The following is a 15482-nucleotide window of genomic DNA, read 5'->3' as shown; positions in this document are numbered from 1 at the left end:
GATAAAAATAATCTCTTTTGGATATCCCTCTCCAGTCTGCATGCTATGATTTGTAGGGCGTTAGACATACTTGAAATGAACAAGACATGGGGATATGTGGGGGAAAAGATTGTGGAAAATATGAAAATAGCTAAGTAAGTCTGCAGAGGTGTTTTGTTCAAGCAATGCTACCAAATACCACACCAAGCCTTCATTACAGCCACAGAGCTCCTGTGTGCACCGTGCAATGCGACTGCTCTTGAAGATAAATGCCCTGAAATATTAGTCAAGAGATAGTCCAGCACATGGGGTCAGTATAAAAATTGTGTCTTTTTAAATAATTTTGCATGCAGTCATGAATGTCCAAGCAATTACTATTCTTAAAGTAGACTTCATTGGCAGGCCAGATTCCAGCTGGACATGCATCTATTTACAGTACAAATATTTTTTTTACCCCTTCAACAGGTTTTTCTATTTCTTATTGAGAAGAGGTAAGATTATAAATAAACCCACCAACCTCTATTAAATAAATAAATAAATGTTTCTCTCTTGATTCAAAAAGGTTCATCATCTTTGTCTGCCTCAGGAGTAACAGGTCTTGAGACAATGAAAATGTCCTGACATTCGAGTTTGGTTTTGGGGGTTGAAGTCTGTGGTTGTGGGCTTGATCTCCTCTGCTCTGAGAGCAGTCTTAAAATCTCCCCCACCTGGGCCTCCAGGACAGACAGACGACCACTCAGGGTCTGGATGTCTTCCTTAAGTTCCATCTTAGCCTCCTGTAAGGTGCTTTGAAGCAGAGCCTGCTCAGGCACAGGTAGGAAAGAAAGACTTCTTGTGGTCAAGGCCCCTACTCCAGGGCTAGGTTGTTCAAATGGACTCCGCTCCATGGGGCTACGAGAGTCACCTACCCTGTCAATGCGTAAGTCACTTTTGGTGATACCGCTGTCACAAGAATCTGTCTTGTGTAGTGCACTCTTCTCATCTGCTCCTTCAGTGCCTCCATTTCCAATGTCACTCCCATTTCTGTTTAAACTGACTGTAATGGATTCTTTACCTTCAGCCGCCTGGTTTTTGGTATCTTCTGGGAGCAATCTCAGGGGATGGGTAACATCTCCCCACTCCTCCTCCCTCTGTGGCCAATCTGAGTTAGATGGAGGAGCAAGTGAAGCTCCATTTTCTGTGTTCCTGAGACGCATCCATCCCCGTCCACCACCACCACCACCCCTGGGTCGGACAGGACTAGTAAACTTTAGACAGTTCTGGTCAACCATACTGAGACTGGGCTTAAGCTCCATGGCCTCATGGCAGGCCCTCCCACTGAAGTCCTCTGTCTGAACATATGCCAGGGAGTTTTGAACTGGGGTTATCTGTGAAACAGTAACAACTGTGGAGCCACCATTACCACTACCTCCACCCAAACCAGGAGCCCCATTTTGCATAGAGGGTCCATGGTGATGATGGAGTGAGTGGTGCACCTGGTATTGGGACTGAGGATAATGGTGCTGCTGATGGTGGTGGTGGTGGTGGGCCAGTGGATGGAGCTGGTGCTCCATATGGAGCTGGTTCCTCTCCAGGTCAGGCAGCAAGGACCCCTGTGCTCTCATCTCTTTCTGCTGTTTGAACTTCTGGAAGAGTTTGCGGACTGGATGGTCCACAGGAATGGAGAGTGTCACCTCATTTTTCTGGTGTCTCCTCTCCTCCTCCTCCTTCTTCACATCCGCGATTTTACGGAAGACAATCTGTGAAAAGGCAACAATTCTTTAAGTCAGCTTTATATATATATATATATATATATATATATATATATATATATATATATATATATATATATATATGTATATATAAAACCATAATCACCATATATATGCATGATATTTTTAAGCTCAAGGACATTTTATACAGTAAATTCTCTATGTTTGGATTTGTTATTTGTTGTTTTTTTTAACACAGTTTTTTAAAGTGGTGTATGGTTTTCTACAAAACAATTGTTTTATAACCCTTACAATTGATATTTCGTGACACCTGCCCTGGATAAGAGCACTGAGTCTCTTTCTGTAATGACTAACAAATTTGGAGACATTTGTGAAGGTCCACTCAGTCCACTCCTCGCTGCAAAACATTTTAAGATCCTTTATAGTCTTAGGTTTGTACATGTGAACTTCCTTCTTCAATTCAGACCGATTCATGTTTTCAGTAGTTCAAATCTGGAGACAGAGCTGATCATTGCACCATTGATTTGGTCTTTCTTTAACCATTTTCTGAGTTGATTTTGTAGTATGTCTAGCTTATTGACAGCTATGAAAGCCCTATATTTGGCAAAAAGTGTGCATTCTGGCAGCGACAACCAGAAATATCCAGGTATTAATCAGAATTCATGATGCCATCAATGTTCACAAGAGACCCAAAACCACCAGTCCCAAATCATCAATGACCCCCTCCATAGTTTACAGTGGGGTATCAGGTCCTTTGTCTTGTATGCAGTCTCCTTTTGTTGCCAACATGCTGATGGGGTACATGACCAAAACATTTGATTTTAGTCTCATTTGACAACATACAATGCTAAATGAAATTCTAATGATGCTTCATGAAATTCAGGTGCTGTGTTTTGTAAAATACTCTCAGGAATGGTTTTCTTGTCTTGCAATGCTTCCAGACAGTGTGGTGCTACCCCAGACAGTGTGGTGTTACCACAGACAGTGTGGGGTTTACCCCAGACAGTGTGTTGTTACCCCAGACACTGTGGTGTAACCTCACAAATCAACCAAACTGTGCAATTCTAAAATGCTGACCTTTGGGCACTTGAGTCTAATTCCTGATCAATTTCCAACTGTTTCAGATATGTGAAACTTTTTGTTATAGCCCTATTTGTGCTGATTTATGCAGGTCAACTGAAGACTGAAGCTACAGTTTAGGAGGGATCTCTACATGGAGCTGCATCAAACATGCCTGGAGCTTTGCCAAACAAAATGCAGTGTATGCTCAATTCCCTAACAAACAGTGCTCTTTTAAATATTTAAACTACAAATAGCTAACAAGCAACACGCTGTCCTTCAGGAAGTAAAACGCTGTAGATAAATGGATCTGTGGGCAAGAAAAAGCAATGCAGCCTCTGGCAAGCCAGCAATTCATTCAGACCCAGACCCAGACTCTCCTTCTGTAATTTACCTCTCTTCAGCTATGCATGTGACAGAAGCTTTGATCGCATATGGTATTAATTAGGCAGTGCTAATTAGCCGCTTGAGCTTCTCTCTGGGTGCCCCAGTGGCCCAGCCTGGCATACTATAGAGGATATTCTCCACACAGCTTGTTATTTTTAATAAGGTTCCAATCACACTATCTAATGACTATCTCAGGTTAAGCATTTGGATTTTGTTTTTACTTGCCCCCTCTGTATTCTCTGCTTTGGGATACAGTTCAAATCATTTGCATAAAAAATAAATAGCTCTCACCTCTCTTCACCTGTACTTGCAACTAGAATTAGTAAAATGGAAGAATAAAAACTTCTGTCAATAAGGTTTAAATTTTTTTCCCTACCAAACATCTATTACTTAATGCACAAAAACCAAGGGTAAGATCTCAAAATGTGTAAATTTCTACAATTTTAGTTGGTAGTGAAGCAATACACAATATAATGATTTAATTGCCCTTACACAATATTTTACTGCCACGTTATCCAGTGACATTTACTCAGATTATATTATCAGACATCCCAACCTTTATGCATTTTGCAGAGAAGTTCCTCAATTTAATATGGGACTACACTCTGATATCACTCAAAAAAATGAGCCGTATTTTTTTCTCCCCAGTAAAACTGGAGATAAGCCAATTGACATATTAACGCTCAATCATTAAACGACACTGCCTAGAAGCCCTACCCACTTCTTCCCATCTCACATGTGCTTGTCTAAACTAAAGAGGTGCCCTTGCTGGTGGTGAATGTGGTGAATGTTCTGAGTTCATTAATATTAAATAAAATATACAATGTACATAGATAACATCAATTAACTATATATATATATATATATATATATATATATATATATATATATATATATATATATATTTATTTATTTATTTTTAAGGATGGTACCAAAATATTTCAGCCAAAAATGATCAAAAACTGCTTTTTCAGTTTAAAGAGAAATTTAATGTTTAATGTTGGAGTGTTAATATGTCAATTGGCTTATCTCCAGTTTTATAATGGAGAAAAAAATACGGCTCATATTTTTGAGTGATATCAGAGTGTACTCCCATATTAAATTGAGGAACTTCTCTGCAAAATGCATAAAGGTTGGCATGTCTGATAATGTAATCTGAGTAAATTCTGTACTGGGTGTCTCGAAACGATAAATTTTTGATACAGCAAAATAAGCATTGTCTGAATATGTGCTTTAGGCTTCCATTTTCAACTGATTAAAACATTTAACAAATGTTGAAAGCAGCATATAATGGGAAAAAAAAGCTGTGCATTAAAACTGAACCAAATTAAACATGGTTAATTAAACAGCACTGTTATGCCTACTGTGCAACACACACGCACACGATTGTGCTGGAAGTTCAGAATTCAGCACAACACCAGCAAACAGTTCCTGACTGCATAGCTTGTAATATTATTGCACTCCGCCTACTCTCCTTAAACCTGAAATGGTGGAAATGGAAATTCAATGGAAAAGCAGTATAAAACTATAAAACTAAAATATAGCAATATAAATACAGTTTCTTTCCAGCTGTGCAGAACTGTGTGGGTGTGTCAGATCGCAGAATGACTGGCAGTGGTGTCTTGTTGACAACATGAAGATGGTGGAAAAGTAGTGGAATAGAGGATAGGAATGACAATGCCATTTTCTTTGTCAATAGACAAAACGTAATTTGAAAACATCACATGGGTGAAATTTGTATATATTCCTGGAGACATGATATTTGTAGGATGATGCTAAAAAAATAATAGAACATTCAGCCATGGAAAAAATTAGTCCTTTTGGTTTGTGTGGTTGGAATAAACAAGGTGACGTAGCCCTGTTTCATATATTGAATTATCTAACATCAACTTATATTACCATCAGTGTAGTCCCACACAACTCAAACTGGCCAGAAGAATGTTGTGGAAAAAAATTTCAGAAATCTCAAAATTGAAAAGACCAGCATTATTATTATTATTATTATTATTATTATTTTACAGTCTATAGTAAGTCCACCCAAGAAGCCCTAACTAATAGTTAACATAGTTAAACATGAAAATAATTTTCCATGGTTTTAATGACAAAATTACCACTGCTTAATTACCATCACATACTGTGTAAAATAGCAACACAGTAGCTTTACTGATTTTAAAAATGTCATCTCCTCAAGGCAAGCAATAGGCCATGATGGTAAAAATAGAGCCCAGAATGTCATGTGACTCTTCATTATCCTCGTGCACTCTTTCAACACACTGCATTTCTGCAATAGCGTGTCATTTCCCATCTTCACGAGGGTAAATAATGAAATTAGCTCCATTCTGCCATCAGATTATTTAAGTACCACTTATTACTGACCCAATGAGATGGTCATGACAGAGAGAGTAGGCAAGGAGGAAAGAGGGAGAAATAATGGAAGATATAAACACATACAGAGGAGTTGCAATTAGACAAAGTCTCAAGGGGACATTTGCCTATGCTACTTGTTTTAATTTAAATAAAACTTAAAATAATTGAGAAATGTGAACAACAATGCGAACACGAGTCAACAGTACTATTTGAAACGGTTATAAACCAGTGGAGCATATTCAGGGCTGTATTCAGAGTTAGCAACTTCAGTTCAAAAGATACATCAATATTTAAACAAAATATTCAGTCAGCTTACGCAGGTACTTAAGTTGATTTTCTGGGCACCCCCATTCAAATGATTAAAATTGCATGCAGGTAATGCCTTTGAGGATGCCAAAATTTTCTTGATGTAGAGGTATCAGGAACAGGAAATTTCAATAGTGTTTAGACCACTAGCTTTAAAGACAACCACTTGCCTTTAAGCCATAAAAATACTGACGAAACAGCTCATATTTATTTTTTGGTCTCAACCTTAATACAATATAACACACTAACTGACTGTCACGTCTCAAGGTTGATGCGGAAGCAATCGCAGATTTTCATAACAGTTTATTAAACAAACAAACAACAAAACAAAGACACTAAGACAACTTGGCATAATACTGTGGCAAAAACTAAACAGAAACTAACGAGATCAAAAACACAGTAACATGGAACATGGTAGTCAAAGACAAACGTAAGACAGAGAAGCAGTGCAAACAATGGCTATATATAAGTCTGCTCATTAACAGAAACGTGATTCAGGTGCAGGTGGTCATGTGACATGTTGTGGTACAGTGCAGTGGCTGATGAGTTACCTCCTTAATATATGACACTGACTAATAAATAAATAAATAAATAAATAATAAATAAATAAATACACACACATTATATATATATATATATATATATATATATATATATATATATATATATATATATATATATAGATAGATAGATAGATAGATAGATAGATAGATAGATAGATATACATACTAATATTGGCACCCTTGGTAAATATGAGCAAAGAAAGCTGTGAAAGATTTTCTTTATTGTTTAACCTTTTGATATTTTGTTCACAACATTCAGAAAAATACTCTGCTCTCATGGATATCAAGCAATTGCAAACACAGCACAGGTTTATCCAAAAACATATCTTTGATAAATATATGTGTGCCACAATTATTGGAACTCCTATGAATTATATATGAAGTATATTCTCATTGATATTTTAAAAAAATTGTTTACCTGGTTGACTAGGAACAGGAAATTGTTCAACTATGACTTCCTATTTCACAGGGGTATAAATATGAGGTACCACATTGGCCAAATTCCCTTAGTCATTCACAACAATGGTTAAGGCCAAGGAATATAGCTGTGATGTGCGGTAAAAGGTTGTTGAGCTTCACAAAATGGGAAGTGGCTATAAGAAAATAGCACAAGCATTGAAAATGCCCATTTCCACCATCTGGGCAATAATTAAGAAGTTCCAGTCAACTGGAAATGTTATAAATCAACCTGGAAGAGGATGTGTGTCTGTATTGTTTCAATGCACTGTGAAGAGGATGGCTCAAGTGGCCAAAAAATCTCCAAGGATCACAGCAGGAGAACTGTTAGTTGTGTCTTGGGGTCAGAAAGTCTCCAAAACTACAATCCGAAGTCACCTACATCACCACAAGTTGTTTGGAAGGATTTCAAGAAAAAAGCCTCTACTCTCATCCAAAAACAAACTCGAGCTTCTTCAGTTTGCCAGACACTGCTGGAACTTCAAATGGGATCGGGTTCTATGGTCAGAGCGTTTTGGCAATAAACACCAGAGGTGGTTTTGGCGCAAACAGAGAGGTAGCCATATCGAAAGCTTAAAATGGGCTGTGGTTGGATCTTCCAGCAGGACAATGATCCAAAATTAGAGATGCACCGATACTAAATTTCTCAGCCGATACCGATAACCGATAGTTCTGCCTTTTATACCTTCTTTTAAATTAATAATAATTAATTCCACAATTCTGAAAAAAAAATGCAAATAAAAACTTTATTCTCTCCATTTCAACAAGTTGTTTCACAGTAACTGGTCTCATAAACAGAAAACACATTACTCAAATTAATATTAACACATTAACTAAATTCTGAAGATTAAAGTAATATTTCTTAACTTACTGAAGGTTCTTAATTCATATTAACAGTATTAATTGACTGAATTCTAAAAAACCTCCTGTTAGTCTCACATGCACTCACCACAAACAAAAGCATTTCTACTTCATCACTGAACATCTGAACTGGTAATATATAATATAAACTATTTTATTTATTAACATTAATTGGATATGAAATATACCACTCTACAAATATATTTTCTATGCAATCTATACCTTTTTGTCAACTCATCTTCATTTAAATCTTTCAACAGTGTACTGGCACTTTAATTCAGAGCAAGCAGCTCAAGCCGCGCAGCAAAAAAAAAAATTGACTCGGCTCTGAAACTCCCGCTTCACTGCTGCAGTGTCCGGTGTAAAATTTTAGCAGTGCAGAGCTTACAAATTGCAGTTTTGTCGTCATTCCACACGACAAAACTGTGGAATGAGTTATATTCCATATAATCAGCCCTGATCATCGGATGTTTCTCAAATTTTGTTAAAAATTGCCTTTATCAGCCGATAGCGATTATTGGCCAATACATCTTTGTATCTCTATCCAAAACATAATTCAAAATCAACACCAACATGGTTTACTGACCACAAAATCAAGGTCCTCCGATGGCCATCCCAGTCCCCTGACTTGAAACCCATAGAAAACCTGTGGAGTGAACTGAAGAGGAGAGTCCACCAGTGTGGAGCTCGAAATTTGAAGGATCTGGAGAGACTCTGTATGGAGGAATGGTCTCAGTTCCCTCATCAGGCATTATAGGAGAGGGTGCATATAATTGTTGCACACCTATATTTAACAAAGATTTTTTTTGCAAAAACAAAGTGCTTTGTTTGCAATTGTTTGATATCCATGAGAGCAGAGTATTCTTGTGAATTTTTTAAACAAAAGATCAAAAGATTAAAATGATAAAGACAATTTTTCACAGCCTTCTTTGCTCATATTTACCAAGGGTGCCAATATTAGTGGAGGGCACTGTATGTATATATATAAACCAATAGTCCTAGTTATAATTATCAAGTTACTCACTGTAAATGATCTTGATTTTGACAATATGTCCTCCACCCTCATTATTCAGTGCCTTATAAAATTGCACTAGACTCAGCATACACTTAAAGTATGTAAATGTAGCTTATACATGTAGCTTATACATTTAATTTTATCGCTATAAAATGCAGTGTTTAAGATGAGCAATGACTCTAATAAGTTGTTGTCTCCTTCAATGTCCTCTGTGGAAAAAAACAAAAAATCATGGACTTTACAGGGATGATGCAATTGATTAATAGTTTCTTTAGTATTATGTATATAATATATATATTTAATAAGGTCCTCAATTGAGAATCCATAGTTTTTTTTCCATAGTTTTTTGCACAAAACAGAAATTTCAGTGTGTCATATTGTGGCCGCATGAAGCTGTCAGACAGTAGTGCTGGATATAATACTGCTCCTTGCTTAAGCTGATATTGCTTAAAATCAAAAATCAGGTTCAATGTCAAAATCATGTGTACAGTAACTCAGACATGCCTTTATTTATTTATTTATTTATTTATTTTACCATTTCATGCACAATTGTGCCAACGGCTGTTTTGAGAGCAATGAGAAACCCTTCCCAGTATCAGTATAATGTTCCTAATAAAGTGTTCGGTAAGTGTGGTAGTTCATTTACAAACACCTGGAACACTGGTGGGGCATTTGTTAGATCATAGCGCATAAGCTTGTATTCTTCATGTCCCCTAGTAGTGCTAGAGGTAGCACTCTTCTCATCAGCTTCATAAATGCAAATTAGATTATATGTTCAGCAGAAATCTAAATTGCTAAAATATTTATAGTTTCAGTAAGAGTTGCGTGTCTGTATTCAGGGAAGTCCTAGAATAATTTTACCTCTTGGAAAATGAATAGGTTTGACTAGGAAGTTCCGTCTTGCACCAGAGTCTAGGTGGGCTAAAATACACCTAAATTGGCAGAAAACTGTTACTTGGTAGCACAAAAATGTTGGATGGTAAATAGGGTCAGAAGAGAGAAAATTATCCCACATAACACTGTGCAAAACTGCCGGGTTGTACAGTAGCTCTCTGGGGACGTTTAGGGCAGGTGTCTAATGGGCGCACCTGTTCCCTGCAATAGCAATATAATCCCAATTCACATTGGTGTTCTTCTACCAAGTGGCTTGTCACCATTTTGCAGAGTTCAACGCTGTTACTCACCCTAAACTGTACAGCCTCATCAGAGCTAATTACTGTCAATGTTAATAGCAAAGTTTTCTCAAATATGAAGACTTGTACACAAGCAAAGTGTTTATTTATATTGCAAAACTAGTGTACAATCCAAACAACATATTAAGCTTACTGGAGCTCTGAGATGTGGGATATGACAAATCTTTAAACTTAAAAATGAACTATAATTAGACTTTTGCAGTTGCTTCTATTTCCTGAGTATTTGTATAATCATTTCATAAGCATGGCTAACCAAAACAAAAGCTGCTTTACATAATGAAATTATTATTATACAGTTAAAGCTCATTTTCTCTTCACAGAAGAGTCATTTCATGAACACTGCTATACTAGTGGCATCATTTTGGTGACATGGTCCATAATTCCCCTGAGCATGTAAATTTTACACCAATTTTATGTCTATTCCCATTTCGATTACAAGTTTAGCATAATGATGCCATTACTGGCACAACATGAGTGAAGCCTGCCAAAGCCTATTCATACAGGATTTCTGGGAACTAATCTTCACCCGTGGAGTACAAATGAAAAGCATGTATTATTCATGCAGACAGATTTAGCAACACAAGGCAAGTAGGCAGTGTGCATTTATACAGGCGTCCAAAAATATATGAATATTTCTACTAGTCACTCCATCTGTATGCTTTTATCTCACCCACAGTGTCATAACCTAAACAAGCTAAACAATGCTAAATGCATTTGAATTACAGATAAACACTGTTTTAAAATATGTGATAATACATTGTGTGTGATGCATCTTTAATTTACATACAGAATCTTATACTACGACAACACAGATGTGAGAACTGATGTAACAGATATGTAAATGAATAATATAACAATTGCCTAATGGCTGAATATTAAAAGGAATTTACACCTTAATCATACACTGAATAATTAGTTATTCCAGCTATTCATAATTATGGCAATTAGTGCAATGCCTAGCCTATTTAGTGGCAAAAGAAAAGAAAAAATTAATATATCAACAGCTTTCACTACTGAATTGGAGAAAAATGTTTAAGTGAGACTAACTTAATGACCTCTGGGCATCAAGAAGGAATTTAAAATGAGAATTCATTTTTGTTCACTCTCTGGCACTCGATGGCATTATTATTTATACAATTAAAATAAACATATACATAATACCATATGTGCAAAATAATAGAGGTAATTACATTTACCTTCACCTCAAAATGATTCAGCTGACTAATTTTATTTCTGAACTGCATCAGGGCTATATAGCCACCTGGAAATAGAAACTGGTACTGGACCAGCCTATGTCTGACAGGAAAAACCCTGAAAGAATGAGGCAAGTCATGTAAGCACTACATTTTCAAAAACCTATCCAGACTGTGGCTGAGGATTCAGTGTTGTCAAATATATAACGTTTCTGGCTTATTCCCAAGCTGAAGCCAGAGGGATAATGGAAAAAGCAATTTTTTCCAATTCAGTCATCTGAAACAACAACTGCCACACAAAAGAGCACACAGAGATATGTACTTTTTATTATCAGAGATATAAAGAGAATTAACCAAATCTGATAACACTGTAGTTGCTAAATCAGACAGCCACAAATTATACAATGTCTGATAATCGATAAATGAAAAGGAAGGAGGATACCGAAACGCACACTGAGATGAAAGAAGCAGGGGGATAAAATCATCTGGCTAGGTGCACAAAGAATTAAAATATATCCACATGAAATAAGTCTTTATGATCAGCCTAAAATATGATTGTAATCATATTTAGCCAGCAGCCCTATTTAAATTCCACAGAAACAGTGGATGTATTTTTAGCACAGTGTTTCTTCTTCAGAGAGCTTGTAACCTCCTGTATAAGCACTGCTGGGAACAGAAACAGCTGCATTCTTAAAAAATTTAAAATAGAATGAATAATCAGTATCTGAGGCCTTTGTAGTGCGCTATAAGTAATTTTATTCTAATCAATATCTAATTTCATGCACATTCAGAGGGGATAGGTCAGACCTTCAGATTCAAGAGTGAAATGTGTTTATGTTAGTCTTTTATGCCTGTGAAATCTGTGTAACCCCACCTGTAAATGTCTATATGAGTTCCATGTTACGTGAACGTTATATGAGCAGAGCATAAGGACAGCTAACGTACTTTGCATGTCACTGTAGCAGCTACTGTAACCCCATACAGTGATAGCTTAGTTGTGCTTCCGTTTGGCTAGCAACACCAAACTAGTCAAAAGGTTTTATATTTTATCATTCTGGTAGTCCTGCAATCAGTGATAACACACGAGTCATGTGTTATGATAAATCCAGCTTTTTGTCTGATCATGTCATTCATTGACAGCTAAGTTTCCACAGCTTCCATAAAGCAAAACTTTACGCTACTATCTGAGCTGATAATGTTGTGTTGGACAGTTAACCATTATTTTTTCCTTGTCCAATTTTCACATTTTAAAGCAATTAGCCCTCACACTCACAAGCATGAAAAAAATGCATGGAAACAATCTGTTTAGAAGTACGTTTTTTGATGGAGGACAATCTGGGCTTAGCCTTGCATCATTAACAGTACAGCTAACACCCCTACCCCAGCTAATTTCCTTGCCGAGAACCAATAGCAAAGTTCATCAACTTGTGGCCATATTCATGATAATCAGCAGTAGCCTATGAAAGGTCCCCAATACATCAGGCTCATCCTCTTTCCCATTCTCGCCTTGTTAAGAAGTCGAGGAAGTCTGGCTAATAATCTAAATCCTGTTATTGTTAAACCTACCTCAGGTGACAGTGCACTAATGTGCACTTTGGGTGAAGGTAATTCTTGTATTTTATTATTCTCACCACAGCTGACTGTGTTGATTGAACAGACACTTGAACAATTGTTATTAATTTATTACAGCGACACTAGGATGAGACACTGGTACAAATAACTGCTATAAGTAACATCAGTGCCTCTGGTGAGTTTATGTAGTTAGTGGAGTTAGCTATGTTTGCTAATCTGCCAACAAAGTGAGTATGAAGCCGAGCATATAGCATGTAAATCAAACAACCAATTTTCACACTGATTAGTGCATTATTTAATTTGTGTTTAACTACTTAGCTGTAGAAGCTATATATAGTTATGGCAATTTCTTATTGGATCTAAAATAAATACATCACTATACCCCCACAAGAGACAAACTACAAATAACACAAGCAACTTGAACCTAGGGTTTGTTCTATCAGGCCTTAATAGCGTTAGATGATGGACATGATCAATGCATTAATTATTTGGGACCTGAGCATCTTTAATAAACACTTACAGAGCCTTGCTCAAGCTACAGTAGGGAATACAATACGGACTGGTCTTATGGGTACTTTATCAAAACTAAAGCTGGATCCTTCAAAGAATAGAGCTGAGCAAATGCCTCATCAATTTCATAGTTTCAACCACGCCTACTCCACTTCATCCACCCAAATGAGTGACTGGTCAATTCCACAATGTACTGATATCGTTAACATGCTCGTATGCATGTTTAAGAGTGTATTGAAGCTGCTGCTGGATAGAGGGTCTTACATACTGGCTGCAACTGGATAACATTTCTCACTGTAAAAAGATTTAGGAGTAGGATTATAGCCCATTTTGCTCCCAGTTTGGTCATTTGCCAGTTCCCACCCACCAGCTTGCGCTCCCCTAACACACAGCAGCTATCAACTGGGAAGGATGAAGGCTGCATAGATGATCTTACATAAGTCACATGTACTAGTGCAGGCTCTACATGCAGGCATCTGCCTACATCTACTTGCAGGCCAGTGGAACATTTTCTCACTATGGTGCAAAACTTTGGGCATAAACCCCTTATCTTGTATTATGAACAACACTTAGTATTTTTTGCAGAGTTGGCCAGAAGCGTCTCGTTCAAAGTCCACCCTAAAAGTTGATGTCTCTAAGCACTGTCTTTGCACTGGGGACAGATTGGTGTTTTGCCTCTGGGAACACTTAAATTAGACAAAAGTTTTCTTAAAGGTGAAAAATTGTTTCTGCTGGTCTGCAGTGAGGCCAAATGAACCACAGGAAGCGTGCAGTATATAAAGTGATTTCCGCTTAACACAGCTAGTTTTTTTTTTTGCTGGCCATCACTACAGCTAAACAAGTCTTATTGTTTAAACATGGGTGCAATGGTGGTGCAGTGGTTAGGGCTCTGGACTACTGAGCTGCCACTGTTGGACAATTAAGCAAGGCCCTTAATTCTCAACTGCTCAGCTCAACTGTAAGCTCAAGTGTAAGTCGCTTTGGATAATATTATTTGCCAAATGTCACACTATGGCTGAATTCAGCATTGCTGCCGAAGGTACTAATGCCATGATATATTTAGAAACATATTAATCCATCTGCTTTCATACATGAGAATGTATTTGAACATGAAATTGCCAGCCAGCAGGTCACTGATGAGCTAATCATCTGTTTGAGTCTAAACACAGGTTAGCCCACTAGGTAAAGGAAATGATTGTGCCAGCGCACTTGAACACAGGTCAAGAGACACCTTAAGTGCTAATCGGCGCACATTATGGCTAGATCCTGGGCGTCGGTGAAGAGGTGACATGGAGCTCACTACTTGCCATATTTGACAGACAGAATGTTGTGTCATCACAGCTTATGTGCTCTGTGGTATGTCTGAGTGATTCTCAGCCTCAAAAGAGACTAATCTTACAGTGCTGAGTGATTATTATCCTCAACAAAAGACAATAGCCTGTGAGTACTTTGAACAATTCTTATCCTTAATACTAAACAGTACTAGAATGTTGAGTGTTTCTCAACATCAACTGAGAACAGCATCATGAATACACAAATTGAATTTGCAATAAAGGACAGTATCAGCACTTGAGTGGTTCTCATCCTCAGTAGGAAGTGGAATCAGCAGTTTATTTTAATTGTAATGCACAATAAAGTACAATATCATCAGTATCACTATAATTTTTTTTTTTTGTCTTAACTTGCAGTGGGTCTAAACTAGTGTTATTTTCGCTAACGAATTCGATGATGAGATGACACAGACGTCATTAAATACTAACTGTGACTATATCAACATGCAGTATTGTTGACAAAAAAAAAGACAAGGCTAAAACGTAGTTTAAAAAATAATAACTTTACCGAAATCTCTCTGAATTTTTGTTGACAAAAAAGGAGACAAAATATGATGGGGTTTTTTTTCTGAAAGCGAGTTCCGCACATACAGTGGTGCTTGAATGAATTCTGAATTATCAAGTCATTGACCCCAAGTTGTTCTACCAAAGAATGGTTAAAGAAGAATAAAGTTAATGTTTTGGAATGGCCAAGTCAAAGTCCTGATCTTAATCCAATAGAAGTGTTATGGAAGGACCTGAAGCAAGCAGTTCATTTGAGGAAACCCACCAACATCCCAGAGTTGAAGCTGTTCTGTACTGAGGAATGGGTTAAAATTCCTCCAAGCTGACATGCAGGACTGATCAACAGTTACCGGAAACCTTTAGGTGCAGTTATAGGTCACACCAGATACTGAAAGCAAAGGTTCACATAATTTTGCCACTCACAGATACGTAATATTAGATCATTTTCCTCAATAAATAAATGACCAAGTATAA

General features: G+C 37.1%; 1 protein-coding gene across 1 annotated transcript in view; it reads right to left on the bottom strand.

Annotated features, from left to right (window-relative positions):
• Window positions 1–293: 293 nt before the first annotated feature.
• kcnh5a (potassium voltage-gated channel, subfamily H (eag-related), member 5a) overlaps window positions 294–15482 on the bottom strand; it is a 77547-nt gene continuing 62358 nt past the window's right edge. Inside the window, exon 12 of the mRNA XM_053614785.1 lies at window positions 294–1718. Coding sequence (XP_053470760.1) covers window positions 534–1718 — 1185 coding nt within the window. The 3' untranslated portion in view covers window positions 294–533. The remainder of the gene's footprint in view (window positions 1719–15482) is intronic.

Source organism: Ictalurus furcatus, chromosome 25 (assembly GCF_023375685.1).
Source record: "Ictalurus furcatus strain D&B chromosome 25, Billie_1.0, whole genome shotgun sequence".
Lineage (NCBI taxonomy): Eukaryota > Metazoa > Chordata > Actinopteri > Siluriformes > Ictaluridae > Ictalurus > Ictalurus furcatus.
The sequence above is the reverse complement of the archived record's forward strand: the minus strand, read 5'-3'. Positions and strand labels throughout refer to the sequence as shown.